General features: G+C 48.0%; 1 protein-coding gene across 1 annotated transcript in view; it reads right to left on the bottom strand.

Annotated features, from left to right (window-relative positions):
- Positions 1 to 15,773, bottom strand: part of Ntn1 (netrin 1) — a 177,912-nt gene extending 162,139 nt beyond the window's left edge. Inside the window, exon 1 of the mRNA XM_042694495.1 lies at positions 14,705 to 15,773. Coding sequence (XP_042550429.1) covers positions 14,705 to 15,722 — 1,018 coding nt within the window. The 5' untranslated portion in view covers positions 15,723 to 15,773. The remainder of the gene's footprint in view (positions 1 to 14,704) is intronic.
- Positions 15,774 to 17,567: the final 1,794 nt, after the last annotated feature.

Here is a 17,567-nt window from a genome sequence, read left to right as displayed (position 1 = left end):
GCATGCCTGAGGCCCTGGGTTCGATTCCTCAGCACCACATAAGCAAAAGGAAAAAAGCCGGAAGTGGTGCTGTGGCTCAAGTGGTAGAGCACTAGCCTTGAGCTGAAGAGCTGAGGGACAACGCCCAGGCCCAGAGTACAGGCCCCACGACTGGACCCCCCCCCCAAAAAAAAAAATTACCAGATTTGACTCAAAAAAGCAGTTGAAAAATTCCTGAATAAACATATAAGCATGGAATAAATTGAAATGGTTATCAAGTGACTACTTCCAAAACTGGAAGGGCCCAGATGAACCAATTTTGCAAACAAGGGTCAACTATTTCCTCATGTTAAACCTTTCCAGAGCACAAGGAAAGAAGGAAGCTCCTCGCTTCTTTTATAAAGCTAGAACAGACTTGAAACAAATTTAAAGAGAAAAAAGTTAGCCACTGGCTCATGCCCCTAATCTTAGCTACTCAGGAGGCTGAGATCTGAGGATACTAGTTAAAAGCCAACCAGGACAGGAAAAATCTGTGAGACTCTTACCTCTAACCATCTAAAAGCCTCAAGTAAAAAAGCTAAGGGACAGCACCCAGGCCCTGAGTTCAAGCCCTAGTACCAGCCCCCCCCCCCCCCAAAAAAAAAGGAAAACAACAAAAAGTCAAAATGGTGGTTACATTGGGGGGAGCTGATTGTCAGAAGAGGCCTAAGAAGCCTTCTGGAATTATTTTATGTTTTCATTTTAATACTAGATACTCATATGAGTCCACTTTATTTGAAGAAAAGAAATCATTCAACTGAATGAAGAGAAGACAGGCTAACAGAGAAGGCAGAGAAGGAGCAAGTTTCATGTCATCTCTACCCTCCAAGCGAAGGAATGGCAAGGGAAAGGGAAGAAATTAGCCAGCATCTTGGAGGGCAGCTCCCCTGATTAGGGTCTGGGCTGCCTTTTAAGAAAATGCACTAGAAAGGGAAAGGAAAAAAGTACATGGAGTTTCAGAGCTGCTTCTGGATAATCAGAGAAGAGTGTGGCACACGTACTAGGTTAGGAAAGTGCTCAGGAAGGAGGCGCTTTGAAAGGGAATGCAGAGTGACAGACATCTTGCAGAGCAGAGAAGCATTTGTGCCTTGTCCCCTTTGGTTCAAAGGCAACAGTCCTTGACAAGGTGTTTGCAGAACTACAAGGAGAGGTCAGGAGCCCCATAGCCTATGTTTAATCCCAGCTCCACCACTTGTGAGCTGGATGACGCCAGACATAGTCTCTAACCGCAGTTAGAGAAAGGGTGTGAAAATGTGGATCTGTACACCTGATTTCTACCAAATGTCTAATAATAATTGTTACAGCAAACCAACACATATATATACACTAGAGCCCAGCAATTCTACTTTCTGATATATCCCTGGCAGAAATTCATCCACATATGCATCAAAAGATGTGGACCCTGCTAGACGCCAGTGGCTCACACTTGTAATCCCAGCTACTCAGAGGCTAAGATTTTAGGACTATGGTTCAAAGCCAGTTGAAGCAGAAAAGTCCCCAGAAGACTCTACAATTAACCACTCAAAAAAAAAAAAAAAAACAAAAAGAAGTGGAGCTGTGGCTCAAAGCACTAGAGCATTAGCCTTGGGCAAAAAGCACTCAGGGACAAAGCTCAGGCCCTGAGTTCAAGCCCCACTACCAACAACAACAAGTGGACCACAGGCATTGGTAGCTCACACCAGTAGTCCTAGCTACTTGAGAAGCTGAGATTGGGAGGATCTTACTTTAAAGTCTATCTAGGCAGAAAAGTTGCAGGGACCTCTTCTCAAGGAAGGCATGGTGGAATCACCTGTTACCCGTGTTTATGACAGCGTAACAGGCAGATAGTGTCCACGAAAAGAAAACAAGACCTTATGTCAAAAATAACCAACAAAAATAAGGGATAGGCCAGACACTGGTGGCTCACACTTGTAATCCTCTCAGGAGGCTGAAGTCTGAGCAGGAAAATCCATGGGATTCTTATCTCCAAGTAACCACTAGAAAACTGGAAGTGGAGCTGTGGCTCAAAGTAGTAGAGTGCTACCCTTGAGCAAAAGAGCTCAGGGACAAAGTCCAGGCCCTGAGTTCAAGCCCTAAGACAAAAAAAGGGTGGGCTAGAGGCATGGCTCAGATAAGAGCACCTTGCCAAGCAAGTGTGAAGACCTGAGTTCAACCCCAATAGCACCAAAAAAGAAAAAAAAAAAAGATGTAGGCAAGCCAAGCGTGGTGACATATACCTATAATCCCAACATTCAAGGAAGTTGAGGCAGAGGATCATGAGTTCAAGGCCAACATAGGCTATAGACAAGTTTAACTCTATGTAGCAAGAACTTCTCTCTCTAAAAAAAAAAAGGTATGGATCACAGCTGTACAATTTCTAGCAGCCAAACCTCCCCCCAAAGAAACCAGTGTGTACTGCCCTAGGTAGCATGGAGTAATACACTATAATACAGTTGTATCATAAAACTCTAGACAGCAAAGAGAACTAAACTATTAGTGAAGAAGGTAGTTATCAAAAAGAGCTAAAATGCAACTCATTTATACAGAGTTCAAAAATAATCAAAACCAGTGAGTGTTGGGCAGGGTATGTGGTAACTAAAGAAAGTTCAGGACAGCTTCCAAGGGTCTACCATGTTCTTAATATGGATTCTAGTTACTCAGGTTTGAACTCACTGAAATAGGTCATTAATCTGAATGTCCAGAAGTTGTGTCGAACTGGGCACTGATGGCTTACACCCATAATCCTAGCTACGCTGGAGGCCTAGTTCTGAGGATCATGGTTCAAAGCTAGCTTGGGCAGGACAGACCATGACATTTTTATCTCCAATTAACCACCAGAAAACAGGAAGTGGCACTGTAGCTCAAATTGGTAGAGTGCTAGCTTTGAGAAAAGAGCTTAGGGACAGTGCCCAGACCCTGAGATCAAGCCCCACAACCAAAAAAACAAAAGTTGTGTGGTCTTCTATACATACTAGCTATGCTATATTTGTTTACATAAAGGAGTAACCTATAAGGGAATTGAATCATGAATAAGGATAGAGCTCACCTCACAGGACTGTTAGGAGGATTAAATCAGGTGACATTTACACAGCATCTAGATCAAATCATATCATGGTAATGTGTGCCCTAGGTATAGGATCAGGACCTGTCTCTGGGTCTCCTTTTTTTTTTTTTTGTTGGTCATGGGGCCTGAACTCTGGGCCTGGGCACTGTCCCTCAGCTCTTCAGCTCAAGGCTAGTGCCTTACCACTTGAGCCACAGCACCACTTCCAGCTTTTTCTGCTTATGTGGTGCTGAGGAATTGAATCCAGAGCCTCATGTATAAAGCAAGCACTCTACCACTGAGCCACCTTCCCAGCCCCTGGGTCTCCTTTCTTTACTCCTTCCCTGGGCCTCTTTTCAAGTTACATGAAGAGGTCTTGAGCTGAAATCCTAGGCCAGGGCTTGGAAGGCATTAGAAGCTTAAGCAACTTACCCAAGCTCACACTCCAAATGGTGGAGCTAGGATCTATTCCCAAACACCTGAAGTCAGAAATGGTCTCTCATCAGAACTTCTAATACAAGCTAATTACTATTTTGGACACAATATCTGAAATGTTGTGTTTTGCAGATTTAGAACTGAGTACTACCAATACATCAGGAAAAATAGAACTTGCTTTTTGCTTATGTGTAGCTCATTTTCTATAGACATCTTTGATTTTAAAAAACAAAATTAGCTGGGTGCTGCTGACTCAAACCTTTAATCACAGAAGACTAAGATCTGAGAATCAGGTTCAAAGCCAACCTGGGGAGACAAATCTGAGATTCTTATCTCCAATTAATCAGCAAAAAAAATCTGTAAGCAGAAATGTGGCTCAGGTGGTAAAAGCCAAAGAGAGAGTGGCCATTACTGAGTTCAAACCCCAGTACTGGCACACACACATGCACACACACACAACTTAACTCTCTAACCTTGGTTCAAACAAGAAACAGGTAAGAAATACAGAGGAATGCTCAGCCCTGCTCTTCACTAGCTTTTCTGGGTAACATGGTAACCAATCTGTCCAAAAACCGTGGTTTCCTAAGGATTGATTTCTGTGGCCTGGAGAGAAGAGCGATTTCCTTCCTCGTGGCAGCTCAGAAGTCAACCACTTTCTCACCATGAATTCTCTCCAGGTCTGAGCCATGCAGTGAGACAGGGCTGGGTCTGGGAAGAAAGAGTTGGCTGGGATCAGCCTTCCCACCTCTGAGGTCTGGCTTCAGAGAGAGGAAAACAAGTTGGCCCACAAGGCTGAGAGTAGGGGCTGGTATCCAACAGCCCTGCACGGGGGCCGCCCAAGCCCAACGTACTTTCATGTCCCAGATGCCAAATTCTGTATCTGTAAACACAATGTGTTTCCTTTCTCATGCTGGGTTTGGAACTGTTACTGTTCGGTGCTTTCTTTACAGGCCCGAATGTAAGCAGAGCACTGAGGGCTGTGGCTTCTGAAGAGTCCTTGTCCTTTGATTCCACATACACAGAGATGTGTGTGGAATCGAGGAACAACGTTCAGGTGAAGACATTCATGAAGTTATCAGGGCCTGACACAGGCTGGGACAGCAGTAAGTGTCCGATTCAAATCCAAGGCAGTGTGGGAGCACCTGCCTGGGAACCTTGGAGCTGATGTTCTGGGAAAACCACATTTTCCAGGGAACCATGCTTTCTTAAATTCTTGGCATGGTGGAAAGAAAAAACACAACAGAACAAATGCAGGAGGGAAATGTGACAGAGACCGAACTCCAAGACTTCAGCCAAATCTGAAAGCTGCTCCCTCAGCCCACAAACTTCATGACCTGTGCCCTGGACAGTGGGCAAAATCCCTCATTCTGGGCCAGTCTGAGTTTATGTGTGGCACAGTATAAATGGCAAGTATTCATTCCCCCTTTCATGTTCAGTCTCGAGATTCACCTGAAGAAAGAGCTTCCACTTTTAAACATCTGGATATCCATAGACCCAACAGAGCAGTGAATGCTCCAGGAATATCCACTTACAAGGTACTTCTTTGTCTGCAGGCTGAGGGGCCAGGAACAAGAGAAGGTATGCAAAGAACAAAAAGGGGTAATTCTGCCTAAGGAGTAATAGCTGCCTAAGGAATTACATTGGAAAGGATTCCAGTACCATAAGATCATTTCTGGACATAGGAAGAAAGTGTGCTGTGGTTAATTAGCAATGTCTACCCTGGGCCTAGAATGAGGAAGTAGAAACACATTTGCTAGATACAGTAGTATTCCCCTTATCCAAGGTTTTGCTTTCTGAGGTTTCAGTCACCCATAGGCAATTGCAGCCCAAAAATATTGCATGGAAATACACAATTCTTAGTTTTAAACTAGGTGCCATTCACAGAATATCATAATGAAACCTCAAAGTGTCCTGCTTCATCCTGCCTAGGAAGGGCATGAATCATGCCCTTCAGAATATCCATGCTGCATAAGCTTACCTGCCTGTCAGCCACCCTTAGCCATGTATTAATTAGGTCAATATCACAGTACTTGTACTCAAGTAACCCTTATTCACTCTGGGTGGCAGTAACTTATACCTATAATCCTAGCTACTCAGAAGGTTGAGATCTGAGAATCAAGGTTCAAAACCAGTCCAAGCAGAAAAGTCCAGGAAGGTCTTATCTCCAATTGACCACCAAAAAGCCAGAAGTGGAGTTGTGGCACCAACCTTTAGCAAAAAACTAATGGATAGTACCCAGGCTCTGAGTTCAAGCCCTAGTACTGGCACAAAAGAAAAAAGGGGCGGGGCTGGGAAGGTGGCTCAGTGGTAGAGCGCTTGCCTTGCATGCCTGAGGCCCTGGGTTCAATTCCTCAGCATCACATAAGCAGAAAAAGCTGGAAGTGGTGCTGTGGCTCAATAGTAGAGTGCTAGCCTTGAGCTGAAGAGCTGAGGGACAGCGCCCAGGCCCAGAGTTCAGGCCCCACGACCAGAAAAAAAATAAAAATAAATAAAAGAAAATAAAAAAGAAAAAATGGGGTGGGAGGGACTCTCAAATATAAGAGAGGTGATGTTGAGATTTATTTTTTCTTTTTTTGGGGGGAGGGGAGATCCGGTCATGGGGCCTGAACTCTGGGCCTGGGCACTGTCCCTCAGCTCTTCAGCTCAAGGCTAGCGCTCTACCACTTGAGCCACAGTGCCACTTCTGGCTTTTTTCTTTTTGCTTATGTGGTGCTGAGGAATCAAACCCAGGGCCTCAGGCATGCAAGGCAAGTGCTCTATCACTGAGCCACCTTCCCAGCCCCGTGATGTTGAGATTTAGAAAGAGCAAAAGTGGAGGTGTGACTCAAGTAATCAAGCTAGCTCTGAGCAGAAAAGGCTGAGTAAGGGCATGAAGCCTGAGTTGAAGCTCTAGTACTGGCACATGCATGCACATACATGCACTTACACACGCACACACACGCAACTATAAAATGCTTCCTTGAAATGAAAAACGTGCACGCCAAAACCCACAGTATAATATTTTGACACTTTTATTATGGTATATTGTTATAATTACCCCATTATATTTGTATGGGGTTTTTTGTTTTGGGTTTTGTTTTTGTTTTTTTTGCTGGTCATGGGGCCTGAACTCTGGGTCTGGGCACTGTCCCTCAGCATTTCAGCTCAAGGCTAGTGATCTACCACTTGAGCCACAACGCCACTTCAGGCTTTTTCTGTTTATGTGGTGCTGAGGAATCAAACCCAGGGCCTCATGCATGCAAAGCAAGCATTCTCCAACTGAGCCACCTTCCCAGGCCCCCATTATATTTTTAATTGTTAAGTTCCTTTTTGTTTTCATTTTTTTGTAGTTCCAGGTTTGAACCCATGGCCTCATGTTTGCTCGGCTTGCTTCCTTGTTTGGGTGGCATTCTGCCATTTAAGCCATGCCTCTATCCTAGCCATGCCTCTAGCCTACCTTTTCACTGGATATTTTGGGGATGAAGTCCTATAGATTGTTCTGCCCAGACTAGCTTCAAACCCTAATCCTCAAATCTCAGCCTCTTGGGTAACTATGATTACAGGTGTGAATCACTGGCACCTGGTTTGTTGGTTTCTCACAATACCTAATTTATAAATTGATATTTATGGTAGATGTGTTTTGGATTTAAAAAAAAAAATACAGTGTAGCCAGGAACCGGTAGCTAATACCTGTAATCCTAGCTAGTTAGAAGGCTGGGATCTGAGGATCATGGTTCAAAGCCAGTCTGTGTAGGGAGGTCTGTGAAGACTCTTATCTCCAATTAACCACCAGAAAATCAGAAGTGGAGCTGTGGCTCAAAGTGGTACAGCTACACTAGCCTTAAGTGAAAAAGCTCAGGGACAGCACCTAGGCCCTGAGCTAAAGCCCCACAACAGGCAAAAAAAAAAAAAAAATCACAACGTATATATAGAATTTGGTACTATCGAGATTCAGACATACACTAGGGATCCTGGAATGGATTCCCTGCATATAAGAGGAAAATGACTGCACTCACGGCAGCCACTCCAAGCAGGAACGGAGGAAATCAGAAGCCTATCACTGGTGACAGACCCAGCAGGAAGTGTCCATCACTCTAAGATTTCACACATACGGAATTTAGCATAACACACAGGCCCTGAAGGAACTAAAGGACCCAGCTCATTTTCCTTATTTAGGACTCAGTTATTCAAAAGCTGTTCCTTTAAGAAAATCCCTGTGGTCCTACAGATTGTCTAACTTATGTGTGGAACCTCTGGAATGTGTGAAAATTGGACATAACAACCAATAACTTCTCTTATCTATAAGCAAAATAAGAACCCAAGGGAAAAATTTAGAAAATCCGGTGACAGTATCAGCCAAGAGGAGGCATGGATAGGCCCCCACACTAAAACATGACCATATGAACAAGGAGCTGAGACCTCCCTGAGACAGACTTCCAAGGGCCTTCTTCAAGTCAGGCGCCAGCTATGTTAGGGTATGTTGTGTTACTCGCTGCCTTGAAAGGTTCTCACCCAACAAATGGAGTGACTTAGAAAAGCCACTCTTTTACATATCCTGAAAGTCTCCTCTACTCTGTATCTCTCCTCAGTTGTTACATGCATAAGTGTGCTGCAACATGAATTCAACTTCAACCTAACTGTAGCTAGTGTATGAATCCCAGCAGCAGACAGCCCCCAGGGATCTTTGGAATGATTCAGACTTAGGCCAAGGCAGAGCACACTGTGGCATTTCTTGGCAGTCCTCCTGAACCTCCGATACACCTGTCCCTTCAGATGCCATCTCCTCTTGAACTATTGAGTGCCAACAGCTGCCTCTGGAAGAAATATTCATCATGAAGGAATTATGGGGAAAGGGCTTAAACGTTGGGAGAAAAAGGCTCAGCCAAGATATTCCACATCTCATCAATTCCACAGCGATAGCCCCTACTCTATCAATAGGAGGTAGAATCAGCACAAAGTAACACAGGCACACTTCCTGAGCCCACATCCAGGCAGGGTCCAATATTACTGCAGATTAGAACTTTTGGTTTTGGACATAGGGGTTGGAAGGATTTGCATAAAGCACCTAACTCTTTAAAGGAAAATTAAAATGTAGGTCTGAGCTTACAATGGAGATGCACCCTTTAGAGTACAGATTCAGGGATGCAACACTGAGCTCAGGACACTCCACCAGACAAACTTCATGGCAGCAGACAGCCCTGAGGCTCACTTACTCAAGCACTATTCAGAACCACTGCCCCTCAGAGTCACACAATGAGCCATGGCTTTTGTGTGATCAGTCTTTAAAACAAATGTTGCTGATACCCCTGGCTCTTTCCAATCTGCCCTGCAGATATGTCCACACTTTCTCCTGTGTGCACACAAACTGCCTTTTGGTGGCAGAAACATCTGTTTTTGAAAGGCTTCTGTTCCTTGTAGCAATCTGATTAATTGAACAAAAGCACACAGAAAGCACCCGTACAATGCCCAGTGCTCAGTAGGGGGTTTGTGGTCTGTCTTTAAAATGTAACCTGACACCCACCTGTGACTGACATTCTCAACTCTGCAAACTGTGGTCACCCAGACCAACACACCACACCTTCTGAGGCTGTGGAGACCACAAGGGCTTCCAGACCGCAGGCAGAATGCTGCACACCACTCTGCACGCATTAGGTTTACATCCTGAGCATTTCAAAAGCCCTCCGAGACCTCCCATCTCCCTCTAATGAAAGGCACTGCACAAACCCAAGGTATGATTATCACTTCTGAAAGGAAGGGAGAAAAAAAAATACTGGCTCACAAATATCTCTTCTTGTTCATCCACAGATAAGGCGCTTTTATAATGCAGTTCCCTAGAGAGCCATTTATTTTGGTGAAGCTAGTGTGCATAGCAGACATTGTAGAAGCCATCAAGATAACACAAGTAACAACCCAATGGACTTTTGAAGTGTAAACATAAAAGTCTATTAAGAATACAATGTTGGTTTAATCCCAAGACAAAAAATTTACTTAATGAAAAGCACAACTCATCTCAAGGAGGAAATATCGATACCAGCTGTGAGCAGAAAATGAAGGGATTCCTTCCAGGGAACATCTGAATTGCAACCCGGTGCCTTTCCAATATTTACTCTGGACATAAAGTCTCAAATATTTTTCCGAGGATCTCATTTTTTCTCCAGGAGGAGGAGAAAGAGGAGGTCAGAGAGGAGTCTGGGCAGGACTAAAGGACAGCTTGCTTGGCAGAACCTGCGACGTACAGACCAACCATCCCAGAAGGCTTGCCTTGACAAACTAGCCTCCCTTCTCTTGGGAGGGGCCAGTCTCCTTGCCTGGAGGTTTCTGGTCACTCGTGTGCTAATGAGGACCCCAGCAGACAATCTCACTCTGCCTGCCAGCAGAGATTCATGACATCCTGTTCTGAAACAAGGTGCACCTAAAGCAATGCTATGCCTAGAGCCCAACATCCTCCCTGTAACAATAACACTTGTAAGCCATTTCTTGGATTTTTTTTCCCCAATATATTCTGGCAAAAACAGCAGGACAGTGAGCACTAGGGTGAGAAAAGAGAGCCTTTTAAAAGAAGATTTTCTGATTACCAGCACTGTTTCACTACTTTCAAGAACTACCACTGGCCCTGAAATCAAGACTTGATGATCTGGGCACATCGTAGCACATACCTATAATCCCCAACTACTCTGAACACTGTGTAAGGAGATGAATGCAAGTTAAGTCCAGCCTCGGGGAATTTAAAAAACCTTGACTCAATATAAAATGTTATAGTCTAGAGAGGTAACTCGGTGTTAAGAGTGCTTTCAGAGTATGCATGACTCCCTGGGTTCCTCCCCCAGGACTGAAACAAGAAAAGACTAACTCATCATGGCATCTGCTGATGTTGGGAACCCACCCACCATACTGAAGCTCACTTCACTTACAGGTACCTGCCGGCTCCCACCAGCACCCTGGCCAACAGAGATAAAGGAAAGCATGAATGTAACATAATAATCATCTGATAAACACAATGCAGCATACTTTAGAAACCACCTCCAATCCCAGCAGAATGTGATAGGTTGTCCCAGCTTGTCTCCTGTACCTGGATGAATAACATTCATTCATTCATTCAATCATCCACACCTCATTCCTCCATCCATTCTACAGAGAGTCAGCAGAGCAGCTGCAACAAAATGAAGCGTGAATATGAGGGTAGACTCCCAGCTTCACTACGTACTAGCTATGACTTTGGGTAAACCATGTAATGTCGCTAGACCATGGTCTCATCTCTAAAAGAAGAGCAATAATAGTGTCTCTTATTAGCATACTCACAATGATTAAATAACTAAATTAATGTAAGTGCTTGGCAAAGAATAAGCCCTCAAGGGTTAATCAGCATAATGACAGTAATTATAATAATTACTGTGACTATTAAAAACATACCCTCATCCACCGCTTTGTGCCAGGCTCTGGACTAGGCAGCAAATAATTTTAGCCTTTTGATTTTGCAAGGTTCTTCAGTGGGGCATTGAATTTCTCAGGGCTACACCTCTAATATAACTTTCCTCACTTGCCAGGCATGGGTGCGAGGCCAAGCACCTGAGTATTTAGACAGACCCCTCCCACCCTCCTCAAAGCCATGTTTAAACAATTATGAGCATTATGTTGCAGGTACCCATGACCATAGGAGGCCAGCTCAGCACGGTGCTCATCTTGCAGAGGCGTCTTTTGTATGCGTTTTGGGTTACAGCTGGGCAATGCAACGCCATAGAGTCGCAAAACGAGTTTTCATAAGCTCAACCTGTCACAAACCAGGCAAGGGCTCATGCTGACATCCCCACAGTAAGATGAAACAGCATGCTTCGTCAGGCACTAAATACTACCACAACTCCAACGTCAGAGGGACACTGATTAAAACTGATGTCAATAATTTCTGAAACACAATATGGTCTTCAGATGCTCTTTTTGAAAAAAAGAAAAAAAGACAGAAAGAAAAAAGGGGTGGGAGGGCCCAGCAACCCAGGTGGTTTAAAACTGTTCATGCATTTTTCTCTTGAATGTACACCCCTCACACACACACACACACACACACACCATGCATGGGTGCTCCTTAACACAGTGAATGTAAATGCACATGTGTATGAAAGCATGTGAACACTGCTGATACATATGGGCGGAAGAAAGTATTTAGTTATTCCACTGAGAACTGTCGAGGCTGTAATGTTATACATAGTTCTGTCTTTCAGATTGTTTCAAGGGTTCCTTTTTGGGGGGGATTCCCCCAGAAGAAATAAAAAATTGTATTTAAAATAAAGCTGAGCTTTACAATGGCTCACATTTATTCTGTAGAAAAGGAGTAAAATGAAAACTAGACCGATGAAAGCAAGTAAGATGCTCATGGTCTTAGTAATACTTCAGACCTGTGGAGAAGAATTATTTCCAGCCAAATAACATCAACGTATTTAACATTTTTGGAGATGGGGGAGAGGAGGCAGGTAAGGAGTAAGCCTAGGGAAGTCATTGAAGTCTTTTATAAATTATGTCTGATTATTTTTTAAAGGCAAAAATCAGAATGTCACTATGACAATGCCTCATTTTTATCAAGACTGATTTTTGGGATTTTTTTTTTTTTTTAAGGAAAAAGAAAAACCCACAGTACTCAGCCTGGGTGGTAAATGGTCAGGGCAGCTTGACTTTATTGTGTCAATGGTGCAAAATTCACAAGATGGGATTATGTTTGGTGGAAAAATCTTGAGTTGCTGATAGACAAAGGTAGTGTCTGAAGGATTTATTAATGCTTTTTCCTTGCTCAGTGCCCTCCAGTATCTCAGAACACTGGTCAAACACTAATTCATTCACATATCTTCACTACCGAGCCTTTTCATAAAAAGCCTGACCTTTCATTGTAAATCATTCCTAAATGTTCCTTGCTGGCTTTCTCTTTTACAGAATCATGGAGAAAAAAAAAATCACTAAGACTTCAATTAAGACTTTATGGGAACTTCAATCTGATGTTCCCAGCTATATCTACAAGGTACCCGAACATCTATTCAAAAAGGAAACTATAAATAACTTTAACCGAGTTGAATTGGCTTTGCTTTTATGAAATGACTGAATAATTGGCAAGATTTAAAGATACTTAAGCTGAAAATTAAAATAACTTCAGTAAAAAAAAAAAAAACAGAAAAAATATTGTTAGCCGATCATTTGTCATGTAGACTATGTACTTATTAGGCTTAATTAACTTTTTGAACAAAAACTGCTGCTAATTACATTAGTTAATATGTTGATTGCTCAATTGGGCCAAAAAAAGCGCCAATCCAAATAGTACTTTGGTGGAAAGACAAAAATCCTAAACTACAGAGATTATTTTAAGTGTATTGCCATTATTACAAGACATGGAGGCTACATCTTCACATCCCAAGTGATAGAGAGGCGGGTGGGCGGTGAATCAGAACAATACCAACTCTAGAAGAAATCTTCAAACCAGTAACATTTTACCACATATCACCCCCTCCCCTTCAAAGTATTCACTCCCATTTGTCCAATTAGGTCCCGCTGGAGAGCATACAAAGTCATCTTTGCTATGCATATACAAACTAAAACTGATACCAAACCCCTGGGAAGCCCTTCAAATGTCAATAAAGGGTTTTTACGCACAAAAGGAAGCAAAGAAAAGAGGAAAGGGAGAGAAGAGATGGGAAAAACCAACAATTCTTGGCGAGTTGAGGAGATCAAAGGAAATTTATTCTCCAAGACCACTAAGTCCGGGTGTAACTTTTCCTTGTAGAATGCCGAAACATCTACTCACACGGGAGACTAGCTCTGTCTTTTGAAAAAGGATGTACAATTATGTCTGCAGAAGCCAGGCATGAGTGTGAAAATGGAGGCCCAGTCATGCAACCCGAGGAGCAAGCATGTGCAGACTAGGGCGCCAGCCTGGGCCTCTGTGCCGACTGACCCTCCAAGACATGTTTTCCATTCGCTTGCTCAAAAGTCTCGATCCACAGTCGTGAGGCACAAACTATTCGACAACAACATGACACAATTAATCAGAACCAGACCTCAAAACGTGTGTTTGTGGGGACCAGCAAACTTTGCAATGTGCTTCAGAGGGTGAAGCAATTGAAGATACTCACATTGGCTGTTTGGCGTTGGGGGGAGGGGAAAGAAAAAAGTCTACATGTCCACAAAAGATGCATGCCAAATGGTGCATTTACTGTCTACATGGTTTATTACAATCACTGTGGGATTTCAAATTTTACATATCATACTGAAAAGGAGGGTATGTCTCATTCGTCTGCACCAACTAACTTGTACAACTCAGAAGCAGAAATACTTTTTTTTTGTCTCCTTTCTGACCCAGGCATATTCACTGGTGCCTGGTTTTGTCACATTTCTCTTTCAGGAACTGAAAACTCTATTAAAATCTAGACACTGGGGCCTTAGTTAATTCAAGACTGTTCAATTTCATAAAACCCTGAAGCTACTATTTTTAAAAATCCGGTATACTTCTTTAGACCAGGACTGAATTAGTTTAATATCGTTACTGCATCTTTCTTTCTAATCTGTAGATAGTAATTAATTGAAATCACACCACTCTCCTTTTGTTAACATAAACACGCTGCTCACAAAAAGGAGGAAACATCATTTTTAACCATAAAAAGGCAAATGGAGAGTGAAGGAGTTATTCTTCGGGTACCAAGGTGGCTCCATATTGCAGACTTCTCCTTGGCCTTCTCTCAAGGAATTAGTATTGGAGGCGCTGGAGGTTCCCTGGGACAGGCCCACAGTCCCCAACCTGGATCCCCAACCGGGCGCCCAGCTGCAGCCCTATGAAGAGGAGGGGGCGGCGGGGGGTGGGGGGGCGGAGGTGAATCCCCAGGACTAGCCAAACTGAGAGAAGGCAATGAATCTGTTTCCGTTTGGATCCGGGATTAAAGAAACCTGTTGCCAAATTATCCCTGAACCACCACCCTCACCCCACCCACCCCCCCTCCACAGCATTTCTCCAGCTGCAACCCGGCTTCTTAGAGGGCACTCGGGGGACGGGGGAGGGCCGGGGGGCGCACACCCGGGCGTGCATATTTCCTTCCACGCGAGCGAGTGACCCCCCTCCCAACCCTTCCGAGTCCCCGGACCCGCATTCCCGAACGCCTCTCAGGGTTCTCTCCCAGGCTTCTAGCGACGGCCACCGGCAATCCTCAGCTGCACCCGCGGCGGCCAGGCCGGAGCCTCCCGCGTCCCCACCCTCCGCCCGCGGCGCCGCGGCGCCCCACTCACCCACGCACTCGTTGGCCTCGCGCGCCGTGGCGCGCTGCCAGGGTCGGTCGTAGTGGAAGGGTTTGCAGCGGTCGCACTCCGGGCCGGCGGTGTTGTGCCTGCAGTCGCACACCAGGCTGTCGTCCCGGTCGCGCACGCAGCGCGCCGCGTGGCCGTTGCACTTGCAGCGTCCGCCCACCTGCAGGTCGGACACCGCGTAGAAGTACGAGTCGCGCGCCAGCTCCGAGTCGTCCTCATTCTCGTCGCCGAACGTGTGCAGGCGGCTGAAGGCCACGCGGATGTCGGTGGCCGTGACCCAGTCTTGCAGCACCGGCGAGTTGTCGAAGTCGTGCGCCGAGGGCCGCCCGTCCAGCGTGCTGAAGGCGATCAGGCCGCCCGACAGCGGGCGCATGTCGGTGTGCGAGTCGGTGCACACGGCCTCCTGCTCGTTCTGCTTGGTGATGGGCGCGCGGTGCGGCCGGTTGTACATCTTGCGGCACTGCGTGGAGTAGAACTGGAAGGGCACCCACGTGCGCCCGTAGTCCATGGACTTGTAAATGGCCATGGACTCGGGCCGTGGCGAGCAGAACTGCAGGCTCACGTAGGTCACCTCAAACTTCTTGCCGAGCGACAGCGTGAGCGTGACGTTGTGCGGGAACTGCAGGTAGTTCTCCGACTGCCAGCACGTCAGGTTGTGCGGGTTGTTGAGATCGGTGAGGAAGGCGGGCGGGTGCGCCTTCTTGGGGTCCGAGGCGTTGCAGAGGTGGCACGAGCGCAGCCGCTCCTCGCCACGCTCGCTCACCACGCAGTAGCGCGCCGGGGGCCGACCGCAGGTGCTGGACACGCGCACGTCCTTGCCGAAGGCCGCATTGACAAAGTCCGGGATGCAGCGGCGCGGGTGGCCGTTCTCATCCGAACAGGGGTCGGGCTGCGCCGCCTGACCGGCGAACATGCTGAGCCCGGGCCCGCCGCGCACCGCGCCCACCAGGCACGCCACGGCCGCCAGCGCCGCCAGCGCCTCCCACACGGCGCGCATCATGCCGCGTCCAGCTTGCCCGGGCCCCGCCGCCGCGCCGCGCCGAGGAGTCCGGTCCGCTCGCCGCACCAGGCGCCTGCGGGAGAGAAGGGGAAGCCGCGCTCAGCCAGCCCGCCCCGCGCCCTCCAGCCTGGGGCAGGGCGATGTGCGGCGCTGGGGGGGGGGGGGGGGGGAGGCCGCAGGCGAACGCCAGGCTTCCCGGGCACCCCACTCCGCGGCCGAACACCCGCCTCGCTCTCCCCACAAGTCCCGGGGACAGGCAGTCCTGGGGTGCCTCGAAGCCTGCACCGCCCGCTCCCCTTCTTCCCCGCCGGCTCGCCGGGGTGGGGGGACAGCGGGCGAACGCTCGGCTTCCCTGCCGCCTCCGCCTCCAGGCCGCCCTCTCCCCTTGGTTGTCCTCGGCCAACCTGCTCGCACCCCAGATCTAGGGCGCAGGAAAATTGGGGTCCCCTAACCCCACTCCCTTTCCTCCCCATAATCTCTCCCAGCTGTTCCCCCACCGGGGACTCCGCGTTCGGGACTTTACCTCTAGCGAGGGTTAAAAATTAAAGTTTGCTTGGCCCGGCTCGGCTCCCCGGGAGCCCGCGCGCAGGACGCCCGAGAAGCTCTCGAAGGCTGCGAGCGGCGCGTCCTGCCTCAGCGCGGGCTTGCCAGCTCCATGCCCGGCGCGGCCGCCGCTGCCGCTGCCCCAGCCCCGGCCGCCGCCGCCGCCGCCTCCTCTCTCGCGCTCGAGTGACGACGCGGCCGTCCGGCTCCCGCCGCGGTCGGAGTGCTGCCCTGCCCGCGCCCGGGGCGCACACACACACACTCACGGCTCGCTGGCGCGCACTCACACACACACACACACACACACACACGCACGCACGCACGCCCCCAAGGCTCTGCCGCCGCCGCCGCCGCCACTCGCGCTGGGAATGGGGGGCGGAGGGGAGCGCGGGGGCGGGGCCGCCGGGCGGGGCGCCGGCCAATAACGTGGGCGAGCAGCCGCCTGCTTGCGAGCAAAGTTTTCACCCCGGGAAAAAGAAGAAAGTTAAAGGGAACCGGCCCGGGAGGCGAAGAGAGCACGAGCGCGGGCGGAGAGCGACCCGGGAGCCCGAGAAAGAGCGGAGACAAAGAGAAAGCAAGGAGAAAACGCCCGAGGAAACCCCGGAGAGGGGGCAGGGCCCGCGCGCACCCCGTGGTGGGGAAGGGAACCCGGCCCGGGGTCGTCCCGCCTGGCCAGGGCCCCCCCACCCCCACTCCGCACTGCCCGGCGACCCCCCACGCCCAGAAGAGCGCGCAGGAGGGGGAGGGGATGCTTCCCCCCCCCCATCCCCTAGTCCCAGCTAAACACATCTGTGTTTTGTTTTCTTTGCCGCACCGAGGTCGCCTTTCCCTCCAAGCCTCCAACGTCCGGGTGGCACCCGCACGCACAGGGCCATGCCCTTACGGGCACGCATCCCTCCCGCTTGTGAGGAAGGGAAGGCCGCTGGCATCTCTGCCTGCTCCGTCCCTGCTTGAATAGTCCGTTATCAACTGTGTGCAGGGCCCGTCTGTCAGGAACACCGGACACCAGGGCCAATGCCACTCGCAGACTGGTCTGCCAGCCTCCGACGTGCAAACAGCTCAGTCCTCCCTAGGTCTCCTACTGCAGGTTTGTTGGTGCTTGCTCCCTTGTGCGCGCTGCAGATCTCCAGGCATCTCACTGGACCCTCCCCAAACACTTTTTCAAAGAAATACTTGACTCCATTTCACAGATGAGGATACTGAGATCTCATGAGCTTGAGGAAACTTACCCATTATCTCCCAGCTGATATGCACCAAATCCAGGCATAGAAACCTGGGCTCCTAGCCTAGTGCAGTAGCAGA

This window comes from Dipodomys spectabilis, unplaced genomic scaffold (genome assembly GCF_019054845.1).
Source record: "Dipodomys spectabilis isolate Male_0828 unplaced genomic scaffold, ASM1905484v1 ptg000004l, whole genome shotgun sequence".
In the NCBI taxonomy this organism is placed as follows: domain Eukaryota; kingdom Metazoa; phylum Chordata; class Mammalia; order Rodentia; family Heteromyidae; genus Dipodomys; species Dipodomys spectabilis.
The sequence above is the reverse complement of the archived record's forward strand: the minus strand, read 5'-3'. Positions and strand labels throughout refer to the sequence as shown.